This window comes from Lutra lutra, chromosome 14, assembly GCF_902655055.1.
Source record: "Lutra lutra chromosome 14, mLutLut1.2, whole genome shotgun sequence".
NCBI lineage: Eukaryota > Metazoa > Chordata > Mammalia > Carnivora > Mustelidae > Lutra > Lutra lutra.
This window is the reverse complement of record NC_062291.1, coordinates 29186867-29211142: the sequence shown is the minus strand read 5'-3', so window position 1 is coordinate 29211142 and position 24276 is coordinate 29186867. Positions and strand designations below refer to the sequence as shown.

Here is a 24276-nt window from a genome sequence, read left to right as displayed (position 1 = left end):
AAATTTAAGATTTTTGGAGTAACATTTATTTTCATTAGAACACTCACTGTTTATTAATTTTTTTTATTTTATTCAGAAATTTCTGATTTTTATTATCCAGAAATCCTCTGATATTGGGATATATGAAAAATATTGTTTCCTATCAATATGTATCTTTGAATAAGGTAATTACATTCATAGTTTAAAAACAATTCATTTGATATACACAAACTATCTTCCTTTAAGATTCTTTAACATAATCCAGCTAGGTTTTTTAAGGCTTCATTGCACTATTTCTTTACTCTGATGCCTGTCAACAATTAGTGTTCTACTTATTTAGTATCTTATATCTTATATCTTTAGATATAAAGACACAAAAAAACTATTTAGTTTTGTGTCTTTATATCTAAATCTTTGATTTCTTGAAGCTTGGGAACTAATTTATTTTTTACCCATCTTCCATTCTTCCTTGAGCCTCTAAAATAGGTCTGACGCAAACATAATAAATATTTGTGGAATGTTATTGTTGTCTTTCGCCCTCTGTAAACATATTCATAATGACCTTCATAGAGAAGACAATGTGAAAAATACTTTAATTGCAGTGTTGGCTTAAATGCATTCAATTTGACAGAGACTTTGTGAGCACCACTGGTTGCAAAGTTGAGAATTATAAAGAAATATAAGATGGTTTCTGTTGTCAGGATTTCACAATTCAACCTTGTGCAGATAGAAATAATATATTTGTTTGCTATAATTAAGGAAAGTTAGTAAACCAGGTCTCTCACTCCTCTGTTTCCCTACTCCCTGCCAGAGCTATTGGGAACCATTAGTAATATCAAGGAATACTGCTAGGATTGAACGGCAAGTATTTTATCATTATCATGTCCTATAATGACAGCCAGTACTCACATTACAAACCCAGCATTTCAGTGTGCTGTAGAGGTAACAGGAGTAGCTAAGATTAAACATATAATAGCTCATTTGCTTGCCAAACCTAGAGGGACCTAAATCTTTGATTTTCTTTTCCTCCAATATCACATTGTTTAGCTACACTTCACTATTTATTATTTAATGTATTTTTTAAGATTTAATTTATTTGAGAGAGAGAGAGAAATCATGAGTGGTGGGGAGGAGCAGGAGGAGAGGGAGAAAGGAAAGCAGACTCCCCACTGAACAGGGAGCCCAAAGCAGGCTCAGTCCCAAGGCCCTATCATGACCTGAGCCAAAGGCAGATGCTTACCCGACTGAGCCACCCAGGCACCCCATTATTAGGTAATTTAAATCCAACACCCCTATTGAAAGCCCTCACAGGATTTGGGGAACCCAAGGATAAGGGGGTATGGAAACCATAGTGTTTAATAGTATTATACTGATTTGCATATTTTGTTGGACCTTCATATACATATGCAGTCATGTTTACCTCACTCCCCTCCACGTACATGTACACACATACCCCCTTACACATATTTTGTTCTTTCAATTTGTCTTACTCACTGTGGGTCATTTATACTGAGAGATAAGAGTTTCTCCAAGATTGTAATTCTAGTAATTTAAGCTTTTTTGCCTAGTTCCTTCAAAGTTAGAATTTAACTTTTGTCATAAACAGATACCTATCAGGAATAAAATAGTTGCATAAGTTATTGTTCTGATATCTTCCAAAATAAAAGCTGTCAGAGGATTGATTGCCAACTGTCAGTCTACTAAGAGACTCCTTCTTTCATGAAAGTAAGGAATGTATCTAGGTGTGGATGTCTTGATTAGTTAGGGAATCAGATGGTTTTGGCTGTCTCATCCATATCTGCGAAGTTTATACAATATGATTCAATTAATTTTGCAGTATATGACAACTTCAGTTTCCATGATGACATTTGAATAGAGTGATATGTACAAAAATTGGTGTTTGGAATTAAACTAACTAAAAACTTTATATTGGCTTTAGGGGTGCCTGGATGGCTCCGTGGGTTAAAGCCTCTGCCTTCAGCTCAGGTCGTGGTCCCAGGTCCCAGGGTCCTGGGATCGAGCCCCGCATTCGGTTCTCTGCTCAGCAGGGAGCCTGCTTCCCCCTCTCTTTCTGCCTGCCTCTCTGCCTTCTTGTGATCTCTGTCTCTGTCAAATAAATAAATAAAATCTTAAAAAAAAACTTTATATTGGCTTTAGCACATTCTGTCTGTCTTTCAGAAAATCAGTTCTCTTTTTGCCACTTGAGGTGTCAGGTCACTGGTCATAAAATTACTTTGAAATTTGATGTCAATTTTGATGATAGTAAAGGCCAATTATAGTGCTTTTTGACATCTGCCCTTTATACATTGATCCTATTAATAAGGACTTACTGGACCTGCATGCTTCATATTTATGCTTGACCCTCAGCAGACAACAAAGTATATCACCAGTTCAGGAAACAACACTTGATCTTGTCTTTAATTTATAGTTTAGATTTGCATTGTCCCTTTGGTTGTTAAATCGATTTTATTTGACGCTCTTTATTATATTACATTTACTTGACAGGTGGCACATACTATTATCCTTTGGGTGATGATTCTGAGGTGAATAATAGCTTAATTCAGAGAGGGACCTTGAGGAAACTGTCTCTCTGGTTTTACCATTATAATTTACATTGTGTATCAGTATGGTGTATGTGTATTCCTATACAGTTATATATTGTTTCAAAATAAAAGACGAGAAATATGTTTGGTAAAATGGGATCCTTAGAGCAGTATACATTGCAGACCTCAATTTAGGCTGTGGGACATTTTTCAGATAATTTATTAGAAGTAGCACTCTAACAGCCAAAACTGTTTAAGTCCTGTGTGTGTGCATGTGTTTGTGTGTGTGTGTGTGTTTTCATCTCATTCATTTCCTTTGTGATGACACATACTGACACAACATATTAATGCTTGTTTTCTAGAATAACATTGGCATACGTCCACTCAGACAAATGAATATTTTCATCTTTAATGACTCATTGGAGAGAAACTAGAAGTTTGAATGCAAATTTGCATAGAATTGGAGGACGTGGGTAAAATAAGAAAAAGAAAAAAAAACTTAGGACTGTTTTGTAATCCCTTAATCTCTAGAAGCAACACCTTGATTCTGCTGCAAACAGACTAACAAACACAGACACGTACACACATACACACACCAAGCATAGAGTACCTTTAACATTCCAAACAAATGGAATTTTTATTTATATTTAAGGTCACTTTTGGGTGGTCTGAATTTGTCATTGACAATGGGATTTTATTCATTTAATATTTGCCATTATATTAAATAAACATGAGATAAAACCAGGGCCTGGTTCTTCTATTCAAATTATCATCCATAATTGTGAATCATCATTTTAATATACCAGCATCTGAAGTAATAAACACTATTTTCTATCTAGTAGCCCTTAATCATTATATGTTTGTATTTTTTGGAAAATCTACTTTTAAATGGTTTTGGATCCTCAGACTTTGCCATAATTGTCATGATTAACATGATCCTCTTGATTGGTATTGCAAGTTCAAATATAGATAGAGAAATTTTATATTTTCTTCAAAATGAAATTTTTGATTTCAATTTTTTAGCTTATAAAAATGATTCATTCTCATAAAAACTCAAATTATAAATTTATTATATATATAAATATGTATATTTATATATACATATACATAATTTTTTTTTTGGTGGGCAACAAAGCAAGGTTTATTGAGTGATAACAAACTGATAGTCCAAAGCTCCCAAGGAGGGAGGGGACCTGAGAGGGTTGCCTTACAAATTTTTAAAAGTGTGAAGAAGGAAAGTTGAAGTTGTCTTCAGTCTTCTCAGAGGTAAACACAATTATCATTTTGGTGAAAACATTTTGGATATCACACTTTCATACACACACACACACACACACACACACACTCATTATCTTTAATAAATGAGTCTAGTTAGACATTCTGTTTTCCTAGTCAGTGGGATCTTTTCAATTCAGTACATATAGAACATTTCATCAATTACCCTTTTTGTTTTTAATTAGATAAATATGTAGTGAAAAAAGATACATGGGAAAAATTCAGGCACCATAGAAACATGAAGTTAAAACAGAATGATTTTCTTATGGCAATAGCAACTCCACTCTTTTTCCCATATATAACTCATGTTAATAGTTGGGGTTTATCTCTGTGGACTATATATTTTATATTTATATACATATTTTCTGTTTATCCATAATTGTAATATGTAATTTTATATAAATAGGAACACTTTATATATATATATATATATATATATATTCTACAGTATTTTATCTAAATTATATATTTTGAGATATTTATGTTAGCAGAAAGGTTTTTTTTAACTTTTCTTCAAAATTCATAGTATTACATAATTTAATTTATTCTCCATTGATAACTATTTAGATTCCTTTTCATTTTTACAAGTAAAGTTGCAATGAACCTTCCTGTGGCTGTATGTTTGTTCACATATGCAAGTATTTCTGAGGACAGATTTCATTAAACTGAATTTCTACACTTTTGCAAATTTAAAATTTTCATAGATGAAGCTATATGACTGTCTGGAATGTTGGCTATTAACACTCTAATTACTTCCCTATACCCTCAGCAATACTGTAAAATACCAAATTTTTAAATTAGTGCTAGTATGACAAGAAAAAATATCACTTTCTTGTTTTAGTTGTATTTCCTGCTTAATAGATCAAAAGTAACATTGGGAATCTTTTAATGTATTTATTGTATTTCATATGTGAAGTGTCTGTTTAAATATTTTGTCTACTTTTAATGCCCCCTTTTCCTCCTTGATGTTTAAGAATCATTTATGCCTTCAGGATACTAATCTCGTTTGGTTATACTATACCAAATACTTTCATTCTAGCTTTTGCATTTTGACTTTATAAGTTTTCATTATTTTGAAATTTCAAAAAATCTTATGCAGTCATATAAGCCAGTCTTTTTATGTACACTGAACTCCCCCCACCCTTCCTCTAAGTAGTAGCCAGTTGGGCCATCAACATTACTTTTTCCCATCACTCTGAAAGGCATCAAATTTCCAAGGGTTTTAATTACTCACTTACTATATTTTCTTTTATTCTTCTTTTTTTGTAAATCGTCTTTGCTAGTCTTTCATATATTCTTCCAGATGTACATTAAAATTAAGCTAAGTTCCATTTAGATCTATTAAATTAATAGACAAATAAAGGAAGAGTTGACATTTTATTTTATAATATTGAGGATTCTCATTCAGGAATATGCTATTTCTCCCCATTTAACCAGTTGTTCCTTTATGTCACTAAGTAAAATTTAATACATACACACATATGCATACCATGATATGCACATATGCATGTATATGATATGGTTGTACTATTTTTTTCTGTTTCTAATTTAAATTCAATTAATTAATATATACATGTATTATTCATTTCAGGGATACAGGTCTGTGGTTCATTACTCTTATATAATACCCAGTGCTCATTACAACACATACCCTCCCCAATGTCCATCACCAAGCTACCCCATTCCCCCCCCCCCCCCAGCAACCCTCAGTTTGTTCCCTGTGATTAAGAGTCTCTTATGGTTTGTTTTTCCTCTTTGGTTTTGTCTTGTTTTATTTTTTCTTCTCTTCCTCTATGATCCTCTGTTTTGTTTCTTATATTCCACATATCAGTGAGATCATAAGATAATTGTCTTTCTCTTTTGACTTATTTCACTTAGCTTATACCCTCTAGTTCCATCCACAATATTGCAAATGGCAGAGTTTCATTTTTTTGATGGCTGAGTCATATTCATCTGTAGTTGAATAACCCCAAAGACAGATAGATACATTGTTAACACTAGCTAAGGAAATTCAGAGAGAGGATTCTGTGATGTAAGATTCATAAAGCTTGGGATGTAGCTTGAGATGCAAAGTCAAGAGAATATGAAGTTCTTTGGTAGTAATTTGTTTCTTGAAAGACCCTGACTACGCTTGCTTCTATGAGGTCCACTACCTTTAGCTTCCTATTTTACTTAGAAACTAGAGTTTTATTCTCTCTTTCATGTGTTCCCATAAATAGATTCTATTTCCTGAGATTTGCTTCTACTGTCTTTGATTTCCCTTGCAGTTCCCAGCCCATATAAGAGGTGAATAATCAATATTTGTGACTTGATTAAAATTGTCCCCCTGCACCTTGCCCTGCACTTCTGTAACATAATTCTATTAGTGAAATACTTTAGAAAATTTGTGATTCATGTTCATTTCTTGTTATTGCAAAGAACATCAGAGCAGCACCGTCTCATCAGAAGAAATAGAAAAACTGGCTTCTTTAATCAGAAGTCACTTGGATGCCAACTTTGGGAGATCATAGACCCCCTTTTGCACTTCTCAGGCTCAGTCCTACGCCTCTGAGTGAGACTTGCCTGCAAACAAAGCATTCATTACATTATGTTCTGCAGGAGACACTAAAGCTCCTGGGTTTGTTGATGCCAGTTATCATACCTCTTTCCATCTGCCATTCTCACCAGCATTTGGCAGCCAGCTCGGGCCCTTTGAACAATTATTTTACTTGATTAAAAATAAATAAATTAAAAGCTAAATTGGGAGGTCTTCAGTTGTTTCCAATTTGATATCTGAAGTGAAAGTAAAACTTGAAAGAAACTGCCCCCCAAGCTTTAAGTATGATGACCAGACTAGAAGAAAAGTGTTACTTTTCTTTGAAGTCCAGCTGTCTAAGCCTTTGTGGAATATTGAAAATGAATTTCAAAGGGAGATTTTATCCCTCTTTCTTGTATGTCCTGAATTTTAGCTGCTGTTTCCTTCCTCTATGTTCCATTTTTCATTCTCTCTTTGGGAATGATACATTCTTAAGCATGCTAATTTGTGCATTCATGCATTTATTAATTCACTGAATATCTATTATTGTTTGGCTATCATGTATCAGACCCTAGGAACTGAGGGCCTAATGATCAGCAAACACACACGACCCTGCTTTTTTTTTTTTAAAGATTTATTTATTTATTTGACACAGAGAGAGAGATCACAAGTAGGCAGAGAGGCAGGCAGAGGAGAGAGGGGGAAGCAGGCTCCCTGCTGAGCAGAAAGCCTGATGTGAGTCTCGATCCCAGGACCCTGAGATCATGATCTGAGCTGAAGGCAGAGGCTTAACCTACTGAGCCACCCTGGTGCCCCTGACCCTGCTCTTAAAAGGCAGATAACATGGTCACTAATCAAATAATCCTTTCAGTGAATGTATAATTCCAAACTGAGACTCAAACTGTGTAAGAAAAACCTGACTTGGGTAGGGGAAAGTCTCCAGGGTAGATGGGAGATGCAGCATTGGTGAAAAACTGTTTTGGGAGTTACTTTTCAGTAGACATCTGATGGATAGCAGTTAAGCAGTCCTAAAGGGTATAAGGTAACAGTTAAGAAGAAGGAGGAGCATATTCCAGGCTAAAGAAAATGGCATGTGCAAATATCCTGTGGCAGAAGAAAGTATGGATAACTGAAAGTAGGTCTAATATCCAAAACAAAGAGAAAAACAAAAAGAAAAAAGATGAGGGTGGGAAGCTAGAAAAGAAGATGATTCAGGAGATGTTTGGGAGGTGAAAGAAAAAAAAATGAACAGATATGGGAACTGGAGAGTGAATATTGTCCAAGTAGTTCCTAGTTTTCTGCTTTGAGTTGTAAGATACATGAGACTACCTTACCACCTACACTGTTCTATGACCACATAGGCTATTTTGGCCATCAATATTCCATTCCAACATTCTAAGAATGGCCCTCCATGTGGCTGAACCAATGAACAATTCCAGGGATTACTTACTCGACTTCTGAGTATTTGATAATTGAGATCATCTTCTTGACACTTTTCTCCTGGCCTCTATAGCATCAAAGTATTATGGGTAACCTTCTTTATCCCTGACCATTTTTCTAAGACTCATGGTAGGACTGTCCTCTTCTAGGAGCCTAATAAATTTTGGTGTCTCGGGTACCTTTCTAAGGATATTTGCTCCCTACACAATCACATCCTATTACCATTGATAAGCTAGTGACTGTAAAATTCTGTCTCTGAAATTCTCTGTCTCGAAAGTGTTTACACAGGAGTTGCATGACCATCTGTCAGAGAGAAAAGTGAATGAAAATGAGACAGTGACCTTTATCCCCCACTGAGAGCTAGGATACATAGTGACATGATATTACAATTAACAATGTGAGCTATGTATAAACAATGAATGTGTGATAATGGAAATCTCATCAAACATCAAAGTTTGCTTCGTGTTCTTGAGAAATCATATCACAGGTAAATAGCTGTATGAGAATTCCATAGTGACAGACTGAATGATGTGTGATGAGCAGCTGTCTAAATAGTGAGCTTGTTCATAGCAAGAATAACATTCCAGTTGTCTAAAATGACTGAGAGGACAACTGATGCTGCTGAGATTTCAAATAAAACTTGATATTAGAATGTTGAAATACAGCATGCTTTGGTATTTAGTACGTTTTAAAAAAATATTTTTATATATTTGAGAGAGAGAGAGTGAGCACAAGTGTAGGCAGGGACAGAGGGACAAGCAGACTCCCTTCTGAGGCTGAAGCCTGATGTGGGGCTCAATCCCAGGACCCTGGGATCATGACCTGAGCTGAAGTCAGATGCTTAATGGACTAAGCCATTCAGGTCCCTGCCTGGTATTCAGTACTTTTAAAATACAGTCTGTTTACCAGATCAGAACAAAGCAATGAAGAAAAGCTGAGTTGAAGACATAGCATGGTAGACTAACTGAAAAGTCATTGAGAATACTTTACATTCTCAAATATCTTTTTTGATAACTGTCCTTGACTCTCATTAATGAGTCATTTTACTGGGTCAAGCATGATCCAGACCTTGATGGAAAGAGAGGGACAGAACTAGCCTAACTGGAAGGGTTCTACAGGGCCAGATTCCAAAGTAGATGATTTCATTCTTATTTATTTATTTATATATATTTTTATTTAAATTCAATTACCCAATGTATAGTACATTATTAGTTTTTGATATGATGTTCAATGATTCATTTGTCACTTAAGACCATAGGTTAGGGAATAAAGGGTACCAAGTTCTTTTTTTTTTTTTTTTCAGATTTTATTTATTTGAGAGAGAGAGAAAGAGAGTGAATGACAGGGAGATGGAGAGAGAATCTGAAGCAGACTCCATACTGAACATGCCCACAACCTCGGGCTTGATCCCACAACTGCAAGATCATGACCTGAGCCAAAAACCAAGAGTCGGGTGCTTAACCGATTGAACCACCTAGGAGTCCTGGGTACCATATTTTATGCCATGTGAAAGCTAGAACCAATGTTCAGGAAATAGAAAGGAGGACAGGAACATACAAAATTGATATACAAAACTTGAATTGGAAGCCACGAAGAGAAGATCAACAGCATGATAACAAATGTTAATTAGTTTAGGAATCATCTGACAAGGCTTTGTTGTCTACATTTTTTTTTTTTTAACAATCCAGATAGTGCAGTACATTTAGTCAAGTGTGAAGGGTCTAGAATGGACAGACATCTTAGAGGCAGAAGGACTGGTGGGAAGGGGAAAGGTTCATGTGAAAGACACTGATGTAAAATACATAAATGAATAAAATCACTCTTGGTAACATGATATGTTGCTGTTTAAAGATTTTTTTAACTTATCTTTTGCAATTGTTAGATACAGTATCAGTAATGATTTTAATGATAAAGTTTATTTTTTAAAGATTTATTTATTTGAGAGGGAGAGAGAAAGAGATAGCACAAGCAGGGGAAGGAATAGAGGGAGAGGTGGAACTCATTCCCACCACCCCAAGGTAATGACCAGAGCCAAAACCAAGAGTCAGATGCCTAACCAACTGAGCCACACAGGTGTCCCAATTTAATTTTTTAAAAAATGAAAAAATATTGTGTCCTGGCCTTTTTCTTTTAAAAAACTTACGGGGGCACCTGGGTGGCTCAGTGAGTTAAAGCTTCTGCCTTGAGCTCAAGTCATTATCCCAGCATCCTGGGATGGAGCCCCCCATCAGGCTCTCTATTCAGCAGGGAGCCTGCTTCTTCCTCTCTCTCTGCCTGCCTCTGCTGCTTGTGATCTCTGTCTGTCAAATAAATAAATAAAATCTTTAAAAAGAGAAATAAAAATAAAAAAACTTATGAATTTACCTGAGCGCCTTTGGTCCCATTTATTTAGGATAATTTAGACTGTTCTTCATTGTCTTGGCTAAGAATGTAGTACAATATCAATTAAAAGTTCTTTCAATGAGGGAAATTTCATCAATACTTTTAATTCAGGGTGGCATAAAAGAGCACACACATAGTTTTACTTAATAGTCTCCCTGTCATTGGATAGTTTGAGTATGTTTCTTCTCCCTCTTTGATTTTGTTTTCCTATCGATACAATAAAAGATTAGAGAATGGGATCAGAATTCACAAACTGCTGACCTATGAACTAAAGCCATTGACTGTTAGTTTGGTCAAGGAAATGTTATTGTTTGTTTTTCATCTTGTCTTAATGAATTCTAATACCTTTATGGAGGCGAGGGCATGCACACTCATGTTTGCCTAGGGACTTACCAACCCACCCAACCACTGAGTTATATCAAGATTCTATGTTTGTATTTCCTGCATGAGTCCTGAAAGTGCTTCAGTTTGTGACTCTCAGCTTAGACATATTGTCAAATTTCTTTAGGCTCGTTGAGTTTTTAATTCTGTAAAACCTCTTAAGAGACTAACTGCTCTTTCCCACCCTGCATTGTATATAGAGAGATTAACTGGAAAGAAATTCATACATGGGCAACCTACCTGGTAGCATCTGGCCATCTCCATGCACTAGCTCATTTAATCAAAACACTCCAGTGACATAGGTATTATCATACCCATTTTTCAGGTTAGAAAATGAGCTAAGATAAGCTAACATTTTGCCCATGGTCAAATGTTTGTTAATTGTGGAAATCAGGTTCAAGCCTGTTTTGTCTCTAGGTTCAAGATCGGTTTGTCTCTAAAAACTTCCTACGTCCTAATTTCCCTTAGTGGAAAGAAACTTTCCAAAAGGATCTCTCAAATAATCAAGCTTTACACAGACTTTGAAATGTTGTCAGAGTTAGATATACAAATGATGTCAGATCTCTAAATATCTCAAACAGTTTTACAAAATATTTTATTTGCATGCTGCTTTCCTTGTTAATGGGAGTTGCCTTCATGCTGTGCTCAGAAACATAACTAGTTTCCTAAAAGGCCACACAGAATTTAGGAATATTGTTAGAAGAAATTTAGCTTTCATTTACATGTTGATGTGGCTTTGGAAAATTTATCACAAGTCACTCAAATTAGAAGTGTAAAGAGATTTTATTTCTATCACTTAACTTTTTTTCATTTTGTCACAAAGTACGAGTTATCTCATAAATTCAAATTTGTTTTGTATATAATATTACTAAAACTCCACTTGCCTTAATCTGGAAATAGTATTTGATTATTTAGAAAATTTATCTGCCACAAAACCGTTCTGGTAAGGGTAATTTCAAGTCTGTCTGAATGAAGAAAGACAGAATGTTATGATGATCATTAATTGATCAGAAAACTTAGCTGTGCTGCATTTTCAATTGAGAGTTTTGTAAAACTCAAGTTTACTCATGTAAACAGGACTTTTGTGATTAGGATGATTTCCACGTTATGCTAGTCACTGAATAGGCTTACAATAAACATAGTGTCTAGCAAATGTCCAGTACAAGAATGTCTGTTTTTAAAAGGGAAAATAGAGAAAAATGATCCATTAAAAAATAAAGAAAAGAGTATTTAGGGCACGTTTTTGTAATTTTTAAACTTTGGATTAACCAGCATTCATCTGAGTTGACCAAAAGATTGAGCCATTAATTTCTAATTTTTAAAATTTTACTTAAAAAAAAAACTGCTCAAATTTACAGATAGAGATTTTCTTCTATGCAGTGCAAATTATTAGAAGACATGTCAAATGATTAGATTGCTGAATCGTACTTTCTGTGAGTAGAATTTGTAGGTGGGAGGGGTTGCAGAAACTACTGCCCTTTTCAAATAATTCACGAATGTGCTAATTGTATGTCAGATATGAAAGTTGAAGCATTGTGACCTTCAAGGCAACAAAAGCCCTTTTCAAATAAGCCAGTTTCATATACATTAATAAAGTGAACAGTGCCCTTCCACAGTTAAATAATGTATGGCTTTTATTTCATTATATGTAAATGCAAATCAAGGAATTGTTCACTGTTCACATATTAAAAGTAATGCTATAAAAAAGCAGACTATAAATCCACTTAAGTTACATTTTCTGGTACTCTACAATTGTGACCCAAGGATATTTGTTGTATGCATCTATTGTCTGCAGCTAACGTGTGGTTTTCTGCAACTGAATGTATTCTGGATTTGAGTGGTAAAACCTGCAATGTGTTGAAGTATGTAATAACCAACAGAGACATTAGGAAGATTAGAAAAATGATAAAAAAGCTGTTTCCTTGCAGTGATGAAGACAATGAAGAAGGAAACATTATGGCTGGACACACTCACTCACCCGTTAGCAAGAACAATGTTGAATAAGAGTCAGGATCAAAGGAAAGGGAAGGAATCCCATGCTCTTTCTCATGGCTCTTTCATGGTATAAAGAAAGTATTTGCAAATATTGGGCTTAGGTAATGGACATTAAGTGATTATTTAAAAGAGCAGCCATTTCATTGGAAAGTAGTGCAAGTTTCAAAAGGAGTAATGTACAAAGGAATTTAGGTGTTACTAATGCTTGAATCAAATTGACTGCGGGAATGTCAAAGAGTTCCCATGAAGTTGTAGTAGAAAAGCAAGAACAGGAAGAATTTAATTATCTTGTATTTGTCCAGCTTTGTAATATATTTGATGCTGAACAAAACATGAGTAAAGATAAAGTCATGCTTAGTGCAACTTAAGTATGCATGATAGACTGCTGAGGAATGAAAAAAAAAATAATAAAACAATTACAAACTTAAAAAAATCATAATTGTATGAGATTCCAAGAACCTATTAGCATTCAATCCAAAGATAAACTTTTTTTTTTTTTTTTCAGTCCTATAGGAAACCATAATAGTTAGCATCTTATTACAGGTTGGATGTTGATACCAAGAGACTGGATAGAGTTGACTGATTCACTCATCAGTCTTCCTTTTTATTTTAAACAATTTTCTAGAGCCCTTTGTTACTAATTGTTTCAATAAATTCTCTGACTACTTCCATAAAACAGATAGTGGTGACATTTATGAGAATGCTGTTGTTTATCACAAAGATTTTTCAATGAGTATGTACATGCTCTAAGTTATTTAGGATAACCAATGTTTCTGCATTTCTTTAATAATCTGAAATAATTTCTTTTATTTTGGATTGTATTGAAGGTTGCAAATCTTGCTTGTTCCATGTCAACAAATGAAGATGGAATTAAAATTGTCAGAATTGCAGCCAATCACCTGGAAACCTTGTGTCCACAGGTATGATAACTAAGTCTCTTTCATCAAACTAACTATAAAAAATTATATATAATACTTTGGACCTTTATACATATGAAAATACACTAAGGTATTTATTTTAAACACAGAAGATGACTTGTCCTAAGGTCATGGTTTATTCTTTACTAAGCACCAAGTTCTTTACTTAGCACCTGATTCTTTTTGTTCTGCTTTGGGGTTTTTGTTTGTTTGTTTTTTGTTTCAGGGGTACAGGTCTGTGAATCATCAGTCTTATACAATTCACAGCACTCACCATAGCACATACCCTCCCCATTGTCTATCACCCAGCAACCCTATCCCTCTTCCCTCCAGCAACCCTCAGTTTGTTTCCTGAGATTAAGAGTCCCATGGTTTGTTTCCCTCTCTGGTTTCATCTTGTTTTATTTTTCCCTCTCTTCAGTGAGAACATATGATAACTGTCTTTCTCTGATTGAGCTATTTGGTTTAATATGATAGCCTCTAGTTCCATCCATGTTGTTGCAAATGGCAAGATTTCATTTTTATGGCTGCATAGTATTCCATTGTATATGTATACCACCTCTTCTTTATCCATTCATCTGTTGATGGACATCTAGCCTCTTTCCATAGTTTGGCTATTGTGAACATTGCTGCTATAAACATTGGGGTCCAGGTGCCCCTTTGGGTCACTACATTTGTATCTTTGATGTAAATACCCAGTAGTGAAATTGTTGGGTTGTAGGGTAGCTCTATTTTCAACTTTTTGAGGAACATCCATGCTGTTTTCCAGAGTGGCTGTACCAGCTTGCATTCCCACAAACAGTGTGGGAGGGTCCCCTTTCTCTTCATCCTCGCCAACACCTGTTGTTTCCTAACTTGTTAATTTTAGCCATTCTGACTGTTCTGAGGTGGCATCTCACTGTGGTTTTGCACCTGGTTCTTATAACTTTCCCTAAGGGACCATATCAGAATTTTGTGAGAGAAAAGTGTAGTGTGAAATCAAAGTAGGAGTTTTTCCAATAATTTACTTTTAGCCATTATTGATTTTGAAATTTCAGAATATGAAAGGAATGACTTCTTCTCCCCTCTTTTATTCAAAGTAGACATGAGTTTGAAAAAAGCCAGGAAATGTTTTCTTGTCTGCAATTCAGAAGTTTTTGTTTGTTTGTTATCTGAAAAGCTACATATTTTTAGGGAATTATTTCTAGGATAGTGTCTTGAGCCATGAATTGGTATACACCTAAGGGCAATTTTAAACACCTTGTCTTAGAATAATCAAGAGATAATATGGATAATTTCTCCCTATAAAATCACAAATATTATAAGGATGTGAAATATAACAATGATTAGAGACTTCAAGTCTCTGGATATCTGCTGAGATTCTCATCTTTCTAAAAGTGGTATATGTGTTAAATTATTGATTTACCTTACTGATAATTTCATCTCTAAGAGTATTGAAGAAACAGTAAGATAGACTCGTTCTTTGGATTTAACATTGATTAACAAGTAAAAACTGACTAGAGAAGTAGAGTCCAGAGGACCTGCAACTGAGATCTTGCAAATGATGTCAGTTTTCTGAGATCTCTCTAGGAACCAGAACATTGCAGTGGGGTCTGTAAAGCAGCTGAATCATTTATACTCCCCTCAGCAGTCTAGGAGAGTTCACATTTCTCTATACTATGGATTGCATTTGATGCTGACACCTTTTAAAATGTTTTTTGAATTACAAGAGTATTAAATGTATTTCACTGGGTTTAATCTATAATTTTCTGATTACTAATGGGAACATTCTTCAAACGTTTGTTAACCATTTAGTTTTCTAATTCTGTGAATTGCCTGAATCCTTTGCTACTTTTAGTTGTCTTTTGTTTTTTTTTTTTAACTACATTGCTTGGGTTTGTTAAAAATACATTCTGTTGACTGTAGCTTTTATTTTTAACCTTTAAAATAATATTTTGATTATTGAAGATTTTAGGACCTTTAATGATCCATCTTTTAATTCTTTTGATATTTATTGAACATCTACCCTGTATAAGGGTTTGTTGGTTTGTGCATTGTAAAGAAATTCTCCAACAAAAATTTTACATAGTTTTTATGTTTTCTTTAAAAACAAAACAAAACAAAACTGAAGTATCATTAACATTTAGATCTTTATTTCATCTAAAATTTATTTTTATGTCTAACTGAGGCAGGGATTTTTTTAATAGTGCTAACAATTGGGCCACCATCATGTATTAAACAGTTGATCCTCGGGACGCCTGGGTGGCTCAGTTGGTTAAGCACCTGCCTTCGGCTCAGGTCATGATCCCAGCGTCCTGGGATCAAGTCCCACATCGGGCTCCTTGCTTGGCGGGGAGCCTGCTTCTCCCTCTGCCTCTGCCTGCCATTCTGTCCGCCTGTGCTCGCTCTCTCTCCCTCTCTCTCTGACAAAAATAAATAAATAAATAAATAAATAAATAAATAGTTGATCCTTTCCCAATTAATGTAAAATTAAATAAATAAATAATAATAATAATAATAATAAATAAAATATCATTGTTTCACAGACATGCACACAATTTTAAAACATTTCTATTGTTTTATGTACATTTGTATGCAATATATGTATTATACATATTTGTAATATGTGCATACATCTACATGTTTTATATAATGCATTAAACATATATGATATACATATATCAAATGCATAATTTATTTATTAGTATTCCATTTGTAAATATAGATTGATAGGTAAATTGAAATACTTTTCAAAGTATACAAGCTTTTGGATTCTCTATTCTTCTTATTTATTTATTTATTATTAAGATATAATGTATTATTTGTTTCAGGGGTACAAGTCTGTCATTCATCAGCCTTACACAACACACAGTGCTCATCACAACATACACATTCCCTGATGTCCATCACTCAGGCACTCCATCTCTGTCACCCCCACTCCATTTCAACAACCCTCAGTTTGTTTCCTGAGATTAAGAGTCTTTCATGGTTTGTCTCCCTCTCTGGTTTTGTCTTGTTTCTTTTTTTCTTCTCTTCCCCTATGAACCTCTGCCTTGTTTCTCAAATTCCACATATCAGTGAGATCATATAATAATTGTCTTTCTCTGATTGACTTATTTTACTTAGCAATAACCTCTAGTTCCATCCACATTGTTGCAAATGACAAGATTTCATTTTTTGATGGCTGCATATTATTTCCTCATATACATATATGCATATATGGATATGGATATATGGATAAAGAAGATGTGATATATATATATGCATATCCATTCATCAATAATGGACATCTGGGGTTTTTCCTTAATTTGGCTATTGTGGATATTGCTGCTATAAACATTGGGGTGCAGGTGCCCCTTTGGATTCCTAAATTTGTATCTTTGGTGTGAATACCCAGTGATGCATTTGTTGGGTGGTAGGGTAGCTCTATTTTCTGGGCTCTCTATTCTATTCCACTGGTATATTTCTTTATACCTGCATTGGTATTGCAATGCCTTAATTATGCTTTTATACTAAATCTGATATCTCTAGGCAAACTGGCTCACCTCTGTTGTTGTTGTTATTGGTGGTGGTTTTTTGTTTGTTTATTTTTTTCTTTATTGCTCTTCTTACTTTCTGCTTGTTCATATAACTTTCAGGATCAACTTTTCAAATTCCATGAAAGTACATTAGAATTTTCATTGAAATTATTAAAATATCTTGAATTTTAGATTATTTTAAAAGTAATTGGTCTTCAAGATATTGAATCTTTCCATTAATAAATGTTTTATTAGTAAATGTTATTTTAAATGTTTTTTGTATCTCCATAATAAATCTTTTTTAAAAATATCCTTCAGGGGGTCTTTAGACTTTTATCAATTATTACAATAAATTCCATGACTACATGCTGGTGGCTTCCAAAATTTTCTCTCCAGGCCATATCTCTCCGCTAAAGACCACACTCAGATATAATATAGTCTTGACATTTGGACTTTGACATCTAGAAGACATCTAAAAGAGCCAAAAGGAACTCCCGATTGTTCCATTCCCCAAACCTGAAAGTTTTCTTTTCTTCATTCAGTAAATATTTATTGAACATATACTATGTGGTAGGCGTTCTTTAGGCATCTGGAGGGTAAATGGTAAAGAAAAAAAACAGATGAAAATCCTTGTTCTTGTGAAGTTTATATTCTAATGATATCTAGTGGCTATTTTTTTATTGAATCCATTAACTAGTCCTATCAGTTTCACCAAAAATATTTATCTCAAATCTATATACTTTGCTCCATCTTATCTGTCAACATCTCAGCCTATACCCCCATCATCTCTACCTTGGACCACAGGAACATTTTATATGGTTTCCGTGCTTATACTTGTATCTCTTTAACCTACTTCTATCTAAAAGCCAAAGTAAATTTTAAAGATGTTTATAATAGCAATTGCTCTTCCTAGATTTTACAGGGAAATTCAAACATTTTTTACATCTTATTCAGATTTATATAAACTTCCAACTGCCTGACTTCCAGCCCTACCCTGAATTATTTCCCTTTTCACTCATTAGGTCTCTGCATATTGGCCTTTCTGTTTCTAGAATACAGTACGTTCCTTCCCATCTGAGGGAGTTTGCACATGATAATTTCTCAGTGCTTTTTTCCCCATATGGCCAGATCCTGTTATGTTCATTTTGTAAGGACTCAGCTCAGATATCATCTTCACAGAGCTCAGTCTCCTTAAGTCACTCCTCTAGCTTATACCCTATTATGTCACCACATTTATTTATTTTAGAGTATCTATCACAACCTGAAATTATATTTTATGTTATTTTGTTATTTTCATTATACATTTTCCTCACTCAAACATAAAGTTCGTGAAGGCGATGATTTAGTCTCTATTTTCACTACCTGTACCCCCTGTACCTAGCAGAAATGCAACATATATATGCAACATATAAATGAATGATGTTTCTAGAATGATAAATCATTCTATGTTTATAAAGGACAACAAGGTTTTTGACAACATCTTTTATGATACTTTTACTAGCATGGTGTCTTTTCTTTTTGACAATATGGAAAAAAAATAGAGTATAATTAGTTTGAGTTGTAATTCATGAAAAAAAATCCTAAAATGGCTGATTAGCCAGCGGTGAGCTCTGTGCTGGTGGGTTGCAGTGATTTGCTCTTGGTTTAGCTCATGTCAGTGCTCTCCTAATGATTTGGATAAGACTATAAAAATAATGTTCTTAAAATTTTCAGTTAAAAATAAGAGAATAAATGACATATTGGCTGAGTCTAGTCAGAAAGAATTTGTATATTTTAGAATATGGACTAAATCTCAGTATCCAGATGAAATGCAATAGGTATGAACACTAAACCATGTATACTGGGTACTTCAGAACAAATTGCAAAATAGAGAATGGAAGAGTTATGGCTTAGCAAAAATTTACCCTCCCAAAAGCTAAGAGATTTTAGCTGATAGTCATCATAATGTGAATCAACAGTGCGGTATAGTTGTCAGAAAAAAAACCTAGTATGATTTTAACATCTTTTCATCAAAGAATAAATTCTAAAACTTATCCTCAATCTTCTTTGTATTTCAAAATTATTCTTTAAATTGTACATATTTTAATATAGTGCATCCTAAAATTCAGAATTAGTGGGTCTGGGGTGCAACCCAATTGTGTGTGTGTGTGTGTGTGTGTGTGTGCATATGTGTATATGTGTATATGAGTGCCCATCTGTGTAGGCTCTACTTTCACAATACCTATCGAAATATAGCATGCACATACATTTAGGTTCAAGAATTTGACTTCCAGGGGCGCCTGGGTGGCTCAGTGGGTTAAGCCGCTGCCTTCGGCTCAGGTCATGATCTCAGGGTCCTGGGATCGAGCCCCACATCGGGCTCTCTGCTCAGCAGGGAGCCTGCTTCCTCCTCTCTCTGCCTGCCTCTCTGCCTGCTTGTGATCTCTCTCTGTCAAATAAATAAATAAAATCTTTAAAAAAAAATTAAAAAAAAAAAAAAAGAATTTGACTTCCAGCAATTTATGGGATAGCTATATATGTACACATGCACAGAAGTCTAAGAGTAATGTTTTCATGCAGCTTGACTTATAATGACAAGAGCTGGAACCAACCTACATACCTGTTAGCAGAGAATGTTAAGAACTGTGTCAAGTAGTAAGTCAGCTCAATATATGTTTTGTTATGGAAGTTACCCAGATAAGAAAAAAAGGCAAATTTCAAATGAGTATGTATAATATTGCATTTATGTGAAAAAAGGAGATAGGTTGAGCCATATGTTTGTGTAGTCATAGGAAATTTTTCAAAAATGTTCTCATGAAAATTTTAATAGTAGTTACTTACAGGAAAGTGAGACTGGAAACAAAGAACAAGGAGGATAGTTTTATCATCCATTTTATTTTTTTTAGAACTCTCAATTTAACCAGAAATAAGTATTTTTTTAATTTCTAAGTAAAACCCAACCAATTAAAAATATTGCCAGATTGATTCTGGAGTAAGTCAGGCTGAGAACACACAGGGGTTAGGAGGAGCTGGTAGGCCACTTTAAATTCCTGTTTGTTAAAAGCTATTGAACGCACTGAGGTTTCAGTGAGTTGGATCATCCAGGTCTTACTGGGCCTCAAGGACTACAGCTATAGTGCTCTGCCCACTTACATGTGACACATTTAAAAAAGAATTGTCACTTGGAGCATATTTAGCATAGGATATTAGAAACAGTGACATGACTTAAAACTATGTCATATGAAAAATTCATAAAAACAATAGGGAATTTCTAGGGAGGAAAAGGTGAGACTTTAAGAAACATTGTCACTGTCACCAAATCTTTAAAGGGCTATGATGCAAAAGATTTATTCTGAAGATTCCTGAGGGGCAGAGCTACAGTCTATGAGTAGGAACTATAGGGATACAAGTTTCATCTCAATAGAGAATGAGAGATGTTCTCTAACAGAGCTGTCCTGAAAGGAAGTGGACTTTGTTGAGAAGGAATTTGGAGTTTCTCAGTGCCACAGACATTCAAACACAAGGAGAGTGACTATATGACCAAGCTATGATAAAGGGAGTCCAAACCTTGGGTGAGAACTTTGCGTGTAAGCCTCTTAATGCCCAATCCTGAGATCCTCTAATGAATCCTTTGTATAAAGAAGAGGAATGTGATCTGAGTGGTAGCATTTCTGAAATAGCATAGCTGTTTGAACTCAGCCTGGTGGAAAAATAAAACTATATATAGGACTTAACGCTTATTCTGCTTCAAAAAGGGACTTGAGAGGATATTTTAAAAGTAAACATTTTATACTTGCATAGGGCATAAAAATGAGAAAGATAGAATTCAAGGTTCTAAAATATGCTGATAATTTGGACTGATGTTTCAAAGCCCATAAAGTGTAAATATAAAGTCAGGACCTTAGGTTAAATAAAATTTATTATGAGTAAATAGGGAAAACATTGCTTACCAAAAGCATCTGGGCCATCAGAAATTGAAAGGGGCTTTTGCTATCTAGTTCAATGAGTTAAAATACTGATCCATGAGAGGATTTTCATGGTATATATTGAAATTAGGTCCATAATAATCAGCTTTATTCACAAAGTAAAACTTATTCAACTTTTTATTAGAAACTGATGTACTTTCTTCTTGTTTGATATTCATCAAAAACATTTGATTTATGAAATAATAATGAAAGTAGATAATAACTTTTCATATGGTTATTTCTTTACTTGGCAAAATAAAAATTTCCCAACCCTGTATCAGTTACTTCCCTTTCCCCTCTACTTAACTTTTTCAAAAATATTTGTAGGATGAACTATCCAGAAAATTAAAAGTACTAATTTAGGTAACTATATGTCAGTAGCATGACATGGAGGCCATCTTAGAGCTTTAAAGTGATTATGATATCTTGTGAAATAGGGAAAAATTTCCAGTGTACTTGGTTTGGGGCTGTCTATATTGAGAATACCATATTTGGTTCAGGCACTGTGATTTAAAGGCTAAGCAGAAAAAGAATGAGTTGTTTTAGGTGTAGTGAATTATTGCCTAGCCACAAGAAGTATTTAACTAAAAGCCAAATAGGCTGTGTCTTGTCAAAGATGTTAGAAATAGAATTTTATTATTGGGGTGGTAGAGGTATTAGAAGTCATAAGTGCTTTTTTTGTGTTTTTGTTTGTTTTGTCAGTAAGATTCTTTAATTAAAAACAAACAAACAAACAAACATGGTGAAAATCTAGGATATTTTCCCAGCAGTGAATACACTTACAGTCAATTAGGCAGACTCTCACAAGTGCTTAGATTTTCCAAAATCAAGTTACGTTTTCTAATGACTGTCATGTTTGAATCAATATCTAATATAGCTTTGTTATATCTTCTGTTTATCCCTATCATTGAATGCTATGTTATATGATGACTTGACAGAGCTAAAACGGCTTGTAAAGACATCTAGTTTATTTTCAGTGATGTGCTGGGGATATGTTTTTACAAGTTACCTATTGTAAATCAATAATTACTTTCTAAAAGGCTTGTGTATTGAGTGTGTTAAAAAGTAGAGACAAAAGTCAAGTTTGCCCCAGACATAGAAGTTTGTGAAGTATAAAAAGAGCAAAATACCTGGGGAAGGGTATGCAGTGGACATCACCTATATTCATATTTAAACATGGAAAAATATAACCTCCATGAAGGTAGGAATTTTGATGTAGCCTAAAAATAATGCCTGACACATAGCAGGTACTCAGTACATATTTATGAAGTGAATTTTTCTATCCACATGAACTTACTTTGTGTTGTAGACACTGGGGGGGGGGGGTGGATGCTGAAAGCCAGCACTATTCCTCATCCATTTCTGTTCTCTGGGAGGTATAGAAACTCCCAGTTTCAAACCAAAGTCATAAAAGTTACCCATATGACACTAACTCTTTGAACTACAAATCATGTGAAGTGACTGGCATTATCTCCCCTTGCATAGACAGGATTGTTTTGTTATCATAGCAGCTTGTTCTGATTAAGTTATGATGTGTTACTGTATTCAGTACACATTTCAGTAAGGGTATCAGGCTATCTCTTTCAAATGAAAAACATATCATAATTTGTATGGGATTCTGTTTGTTTTTGTGATCAAGAAGCTGTCATATCTATGATTTGAAAGCACTTAATTTTCTCAGAATCATGCTCTGGGGAAGCAGATATGTTTTCTTTCATTTTCTATAGATGATGATGATGGATGTTTTGTTTGCAACTAAACAATATAGGATTCAAATAGTCAATTTGAAATAATCATATTCTTTAAGAATCCCAGAGTGTACCTATGAGTGTTGTGACAGGCTTTTTATAATTATGCCTAATTTATTTCTTTTTTCTTAAGAGAATGGCAAAGAAAAGAAAACAAAACAACAACAACAATGAAAACCCTTAAGATTTTGGAAACCAAGAGTCATATAAGACTATAAAAAGGCTGAAATTAAGTGATCATTTTTTTTTTTTTGAAGAAGCTGATTATGATTGAATAGTTGATTCTCAAACTCTCTAGGGTGATTTCAGATTGGAAGCCTAGGATCAGTCTCTTCCTGGTGATGCCATGATATTTATTTGGGGAGACTGTGATTGAATGCAGCTATGAACATAGTTGCTTTCCAAGCTGTAAATTAAGCTCTGTGTTATTATACTATCATTGTTTTGCCTCCTGTCCCAATTATGCAATCAGCCACTCCCTTCCACTCACTCCAAGAATACCTTCATTCAACAAATACTTGCTGACCACCTACTTGGAAAACCCATGAATCTACGGTGAGCCAGGGGCGGGAATCAGGGATTCATGGGATACCCAGTAGAGCAAGCCTGAGGAATAAGTTCTAAGTTCATTGAGAAGGGGCTGTATCTAAGAAAATCTGATGTGTTGTGCTCTAGAAGAAGGGACAGAGTTGTGGAAAAGAAGTCATAGACATTAAATTCAGGTGGGGAGGTGAGGTCGGTCACAAATTAGATAATGACTTGAAATAAGTAGACAGGGCTAAGTGTAATTTAGTATGCAGGTTGAGGCAAGAATTTCTGAATTAAATCACAGAGACTATGCTGGAGTCCTCATTTACACTTATGGTATGTGCTGTGATAGTAAGCATATGAGTATAAATTACCTGTGCCAGCCCAGACAATGTTCTAGTCATGGAGGAAAACAAAGATGGAGCTTTGTTTACATTGTTTCCAATGAGAAGGGGAAATGTATCACCCAGGTAAAAAGGGAAATGATATTAGAGAGGAATGTTTTGAAATGCTGTGGGAGTTAAAACTCATGTCAGTTAGGGGATTCAGGGAGGGGTCTCATAAAGGTGACATATTCTATAGGATTTAAAGGATAAGCAAGATTTGGACATTTGGGAAAATATTAAAAGGGCATTCTAGGTAAAGGAGATGGAAAAGCATATAACAAAAATTTTAAAAATGAGTAACTAAATCTGTGTAAGCTACATTGTTTCTTAACAGGAAAGCTCTTGATATTTTGGGTGGAATAATTCTTTGTTGTGTGAGACACAACGGTGGGGATCTACCTGCCAGAAAATTCAGAATCTAGGGCACTAAATACATAACCACCACCTCCCAGCTCAGTCTCTGTGATAACAGAAAATGCCTCCATGCATTTCCAAGTTCCTCCTAGGGGATACTGCCCCATGTGAGAACAAGTGGGAGGCCATGGGCTGTGGAAAAGGAAGATGTTCTATACACAATTGAAATATAGGCCTTAGCCCTTACTGCCAAGTAAAGGAATTTAGATTTGGAATTTAGTAGAGGATAGCAAGTCATTATAGGTTTTGAGTAGAAGAGTGACATTATCACAGCTGTGCTTCCTGGGAAATAATCTGGAAACTGTGTCAACTGAATGGAAAATGCAATAGGC

The 24276-nt window shown here is 34.6% G+C and overlaps 1 protein-coding gene across 4 annotated transcripts in view; it reads left to right on the top strand.

Moving 5' to 3' along the window:
• CTNNA3 (catenin alpha 3) overlaps positions 1–24276 on the top strand; it is a 1776580-nt gene that overhangs the window by 1112317 nt on the left and 639987 nt on the right. For all 4 annotated transcript variants that reach the window (XM_047701796.1, XM_047701794.1, XM_047701795.1 and 1 more), the window contains exon 10: positions 13338–13430. In XM_047701796.1, coding sequence (XP_047557752.1) covers positions 13338–13430 — 93 coding nt within the window. The remainder of the gene's footprint in view (positions 1–13337; positions 13431–24276) is intronic.